Source organism: Diabrotica undecimpunctata, chromosome 1 (assembly GCF_040954645.1).
Source record: "Diabrotica undecimpunctata isolate CICGRU chromosome 1, icDiaUnde3, whole genome shotgun sequence".
Taxonomy (NCBI): Eukaryota; Metazoa; Arthropoda; class Insecta; order Coleoptera; family Chrysomelidae; genus Diabrotica; species Diabrotica undecimpunctata.
Window position 1 is genome coordinate 67,479,209 of NC_092803.1, and position 6,565 is coordinate 67,485,773.

At 31.7% G+C, this 6,565-nt stretch overlaps 1 protein-coding gene across 1 annotated transcript; it reads right to left on the reverse strand.

Moving 5' to 3' along the window:
* Positions 1 to 599: 599 nt before the first annotated feature.
* On the reverse strand, positions 600 to 3,398 carry LOC140451658 (uncharacterized). Its single transcript, XM_072545520.1, is given in 3 exon segments — positions 600 to 1,261; positions 1,264 to 1,717; positions 2,080 to 3,398. Coding segments are annotated over 3 exon segments (2,103 nt in total). The 5' UTR covers positions 3,067 to 3,398.
* Positions 3,399 to 6,565: the final 3,167 nt, after the last annotated feature.

Sequence of the window (6,565 nt, forward strand, 5' to 3'; positions counted from 1 at the left end):
TATAGTAAAAGATAACTTAATAGTAAGGTTTTTTCCACTAAATCCTTAGTGTTCGATCGTCTAGCTTTTCTCGCGTTAAGAAGCTGCACACTTCAATGATCACGTGGTTTTGTAATCTATTTTAATGGGATTTTGCGATGATGTTTGCTATTACCATATCGATATTTAGGTCAAAATAAAGGTCAAAATGTTCTACACGTAATACCAACGTGCATTTTCTATACAATTGGCGGGTGTTGGAGAAAAGTGGTATAAGTCCAAATTTTAAGTTTCGAGAAAAACGCAATTATAGTTTTTTCAAATTTAATATTGTTGTTACGGATACAAATAAGATATTTTCTTTAAACAATTTTTGGAAATGGCTTTGAATTTGTTGGATTAAAATAGATCTACTAGTAAAAAGGACCTAGTTGTACAATTTTTTTAAAAAAATATGACTTATATCACTTTTCACAATTATTTATTAAAGAACAAAAGCCCTTCCGGAAGATATAGTAACAAATCTAATTATTAATTATAAATAAAAAAATGTGAAAGTGAAAAGTTTTATGTTTACTTAAGGGGGTACATTTATAGTCAAATACAACGTAAAAGTTTGTTTAATTTTTAAAAATTTCAATTTCTGTGTGTACACTCTCCTCGTCACTACTATTTTCATCCTCGGGTAACGTATTTGGTATATCCTCCTTCGTAGTTAAATTTCTATAAAAATCATGAAATGTTTCTGAAATATAAGGCAATAGCTCTATCAAGTTCTTTTTTTTATCGATGTTTATTGGATTGGGACCTTTATATGACAGAGGAATTTTTATGGTTTTAGGCCACGTATTACCTTTTCTTAAAAAACATACGCTTTTAAATGGTTCGTCTACATTTAAGCTACTTTTGTATTCAAAGACACCAGGATTCTATGAAAATCTCAACCATTTCATTTGTTTCCACATGACTTTTTCTCCTAAGTTGTTAATTTTTCTTTGTTGAAGGACATTCTTATACAAAGAAGAAAACTCAAGAAAATCCGATCTGCACATTTCAGTAACTAAAAAAGTTCGCTTATTTCCACATAGTCTTACCAAATTCATCCAGTCTCGTGGGTGTTCTATCGAACATGGATATCTTTTCTTTTTTTTTTTTCTCTCTATAATTGCGTGATCTGAATCACACTCCATGTGGGTGTGACCAGGAACAAGTAATTTGTGGTTAATGTATGATAGATTGGGATTCTCTTTTAAAACCATCATGAACATTGCAGGTAGAAAAAATTCTTGTTTTGTCCTGCACACGTATCAGAATATAAGGTGATCTCTTTTATTTCAGGTGAAATATGTGAAATCTGCTTGTATAAGCATGACGCAATCTGATTTTCACCCCGTCCAGCTACGCCCTCATGCCACATAAAACACATTGCTTGATTATCATTAAATCTATGTAATGTTAAATTAAAGGTCCACAACTGCCTTTTATAGAATGCTACTGAAGTCTGAAGATCAGGTGTGGGGAGACACTGTTGCAAATCAAACGTATAAATGATTTTTGATTCATTTTCTAACGCAGCATTTTTATCTATACGCTTAGCCTCATAAGCGTTTGATGCTTCTTGTTGGTGATTATCAAGAAGATTTTGAATTTCTTGCATTTTTTGTGCATCTTTAGTTGCTTTTAGGAGAATATGATATTTATCGCATGTAGCGCAGGTATCCTTTTTAGGCTGTTTTTTATTTCCATGGAATGGAATACTTCTTGATATTTGAATTTCGATACTGGGGTTTTCTCGTGAGGTAGCCATTTTTTGTATTCTTCATACATTCTTGTTAAGGTATAGTAATAAGGAAGATATATCTTTGATGAGTCACGACGACAATAGTGACTCTCATACGTTGGGATTGATCCAATGTGAACTCTTACTAATTGAATATCTTGTTCGGGAGTTTTGTTAGATGGTGAGGCAAGCGTTTGATGCTTCTTGTTGGTGATTATCAAGAAGATTTTGAGTTTCTTGCATTTTTTGTGCATCTTTAGTTGCTTTCAGGAGAATATGATATTTATCGCATGTAGTGCAGGTATCCTTTTTAGGCTGTTTTTTATTTCCATGGAATGGAATACTTCTTGATATTTGAATTTCGATACTGGGGTTTTCTCGTGAGGTAGCCATTTTTTGTATTCTTCATACATTCTTGTTAAGGTATAGTAATGAGGAAGATATATCTTTGATGAGTCACGACGACAATAGTGACTCTCATACGTTGGGATTGATCCAATGTGAACTCTTACTAATTGAATATCTTGTTCGGGAGTTTTGTTAGATGGTGAGGCAAGACCTCGCAAATCATCATGTGACATTGCAGAAGCTGAAAAAATCTTGTTTTTTGTCACATCGGTTAGAAACCGTTTTGTTTCGTTAAAAGTTTTTAGGAAACAACTTTGACAAACGTTAACTAGTAGTTGACCATTTAGTGGTAAAAAATATTTGTGTGACAGAAGCCTATTTTTATGTTTTTTGTTTTCTAATTTACGTTTTGTGGTTTTCTTTCCGTCTGTTGTTATAAGCCTAGCTATAAAAGACACGCGTTTGTTAAAGCTCGCTAAAGACCAATATTCTTTGAAAATTTCCTGTGGTTTTTCTTCAGTTATCCTGTCTTTGCATTTTAAGCGGCAACCTAATAGCTCCTGACAAGTCCGTGCTTTTATAACCTTCCCACTTTTCGTGGTGTACGATAACCCAAGGTTTCTGTTCTGCTTTCGTTCCTCACGAATTAGCCTAGTTTTATTTTTTAGCGATTTTCGTCCAGGTTTATTTTTTAAGATTTCTCGGAGATTATCGGAGTCGGTATCACTTTCTTGTATATAATCTGGGTCCGCGTCACTATCATCAAACGCCTCCTCATTACCTGGATATTCCAGATAACCTTTGTCGTCGTCATCAATCCCACATACTTGATCAATAACTTCTTCCAAAGTCTTTCGAACATTCGGTTCACAGAAGGACAGTGAAGGTGCAGGACTTGATCTATTATCTTCATCTGCTAAGACAGGTTCTTCAAGGAAAACACCCGCATTGCCCATCATGGAATTTTTATCTAAAAACCCAGATTAATATCAAATTTTTGAAAAACTAATAAATTTTGTCAATTTTTTTTCCAGAAAAATGAAATTGTCATGCCAAAATTGGTTTTTACTTTTTATGGAAATTCGGTCCCCTCTAGAGAAAACCGAAAATATATTATTTTATGTATAAAATGATAAGAAATCTGAAATTGGAATTGAGTATGTAAGTTAAGCATCAACTTTTACATACATTAATTTTTAAAATTTTTAGAGATACAAATTAAAGTAACGCCACTGGTTAAAGTTAACCAAAAACAATAGGCATATTCACCAAGTTATAGTTGAGTTGCATCTAGAAAACTTTTACACAAAAATAAATGTTGTTAATCTAGTATGTCGTATAAAAAATAATGATATTACTGTTTTAATTATTATTGTACAGATAAATAAACAATTATTACCTTGGAGGTCTCCAGTATTTACATTATCTTCTTCCAACAGTTTGAAAATCAATTTGCTTCTTTGAGATGCCATAACCTCGAATTTTTATTTTTTACGGCTATTACTAAATAATCTCGAACAGGAATTGATGTTATATTACAACTAGGTGAGGTATACTATCACTACACTACTTATTACATTTCTCTCGAATACTTAAAGCTCATTTAAAAGGTCAAAACAAAAGTGGATAAAACCAACAGTAACACACGTGTCACACGTGTAGTACATACTAAACCACAAATGACAGACAAGTCGATTGAGCGGGAACAAAGCGGTCATTATTTTAATAGGGAAAAGCGAGGTAAGTCGACCTAAAACTGCAGTTTGAATTTCTATTGCCGTAACTACTAGTATATCTCAACATATATCATCAGTTTTCAATTTTGGAGTTAAAACATTTGTGATATGTCAACATATAATGTTTTCCCTATATTTTTTAATGAGAATAGTGATATATTTTTACATATACCTTTATTCACAATCATATTTTACCAATAACTTTTGATATATTTGCAGTTGTATCACTATTCAGAAATATTAATCATAAAATTATATAGGGAAGACTATTATAACTAGACTTATTTCAGTTTTCTCTATAATTTTTTTTCCTGTCTGGCAGATGGAGGCAAAACAAATAGTACTAGAATATTTATAACATTTTTCACTATATTAAATGATATTAAAAATACTTATATCATGTAACGCAAACAAATAACACCTGCTTGCCTATTAAATTGATTTATATCACTTCACCCTATCAAAGATACATGCATTTGAAAGTGGTATCTATGTTTAACTCATTTTTTACATTTTTCGACTTTTCCCCAACACCCGCCAATTAGGCACTTCGTTCTGAAAACGTTGCGTTGCTGGATATTGGACTTGCTAACATAGCCCCATAATTGTACACCTAAAATATTTTAGTCGTTAGTACCAGTCTTCATATTTTTTAAAAATGTTGGTTAATCAAGTAAGATTTCAAAAGATCATAGAAATGCACAGGAAAGAAAGATCTTAATTTATGGAAAAGGTTTTTATGCTATGCTCGGTCAAATACCTGTTCGACAACAAGAAGGATCTCGACCTGTTTTTAATATTTTTTAAATAACATCTGTAAGCAGATGCACCTAGTCAATGGACGAATGGTTATCTCTGAATCCAAATTGATGGGATGATATGAGGTTTCTTTGATTAAAGCTTATCTTTGAGACCTTTTGACAAAACTAAGTCGAATTCTGGCGCTATTTCGGATTCTGATTGTTTTTAGTATATAGGAGAGGAATAAAAATGAGTCCAAAAATGAATTTTTGCTAGAATAAAGTTTATGATATTCAGCCGCTAACCTTATGACAAGGCTTCACTACAGATCGATCAAGAAAACATTAAGGGAGTTACCCATTGGGATGCTACATTACAGAATAGCTAGATCTTGAGTTTAAAGGCTAATATACGATCAAGCGATATATATATATATATATATATATATATATATATATATATATATATATATATATATATATATATATATATATATATATAAAATAAATTTTTATTTTAAAAATCATATGAGATGATAAATATTCAAGACCCTGTATAGGTTAAAAATTTATAAATGAGGCTATGAGAGCAAGAGTGGGCTAACACCAAATATTGAATAATGTGGATTTACATGAACCAAGAATATATGCGTTTTTTTGAAATTTTATAAAATTAAAATATGATGCCAAAATGTAGTCATTGTTTACAAATCATTAACTAATAGAAAAAAAAACGAAGATCTTGCAGTATATTTAACAAAAATATAAAAATTTAAGCTTTTTTTGTGGATTAGAATTCTTTTGCATCAGTGCGCCTTAAAATTTTTAATAAGAATGTGGATTAGACCTAGAGTACAATACAATTAAACAATATCAAGGTTGAAAATATGCTTTATTAAAAAACAAAGATTGATCTTGATCTTCATCGTTAATGAACTCTTCTTCTTGCTGTATAGTGGATCTTATTGTTCTGGTGCTTGTGTAAAATCCATGATTAATGGCGCTATAAATGAAAGTAGTTCCAAAAGATCTTTTTTTTTGCTTTGGTTATTGGACGTCCATCGGGTTAAAGATAATCTAGCTGAAGTATTTCCCTGCATGTCCTCTTTTTGACATCTAGTGAGTAAAAAAAAACAGCTGCATTATTGCTGTATTTGTAGTAAATTGTAAATGGATTTGTTTTCTTGTATTGTAACCGCTGAATCTGTAACCATTGAACTTTTGATTTTTGTGTATCAAGTTTGAGATTTGTTATATTTCTTTCTAACTTCTTAGTAGAATAAAAATCGTTTTCTGTCAACTTTATTACCCTAAAATGTGCTTTCTTTCATGCATGTGCTATTACCTTTATCCAGTCGTCAGGTACGTAGATATCTTTAAAAAAAAATTTTGCTTACTTATTACTCCGAAATCTTGGTCACAGGCAAGGTAAGAATGTCCGCTAACTAAAAACTTATAATCAATATTTTCCACCACGATGTCAGGATGTGACACAATAAAATCGCAAAGGACAGCCATTTTAATGTTGCGTTTCTGCCCTCCGCATTGATCGGAATATAGTATTACATTTTTTGTTGTAACAACATTTTTAAAATATTGCAGTAAACAGGATCCTATTTCTTGAGGTCCTCGTGATGCTTGTGTCTCGCTCCATACATATGAGCATTATTAGTAGCCAAATTATGGACTCCTAAGACGTAAGTTTACAACCGGCGTTTATAGTAAGAAATTCCAGTGCTGGTAACTGGTGTGGGCAACGTTCGCGTCAAGTCAAATTCAATCACTGTAATTTCTTCAGGATTTTGTTTTGCATACTCTGCATCTTGTTTCATACCACATCTAGCACGGTCTGCTTTTCGTTGGTGAACCTCTAGTGTTACTTCAAATTCACGTTTTTCTGCTTGAACTGTTGACAACATTATTTTATTGTTATACAAATCGGGTATTAAATATTTTTCGAAATATGTAGAATGAGACAGGAT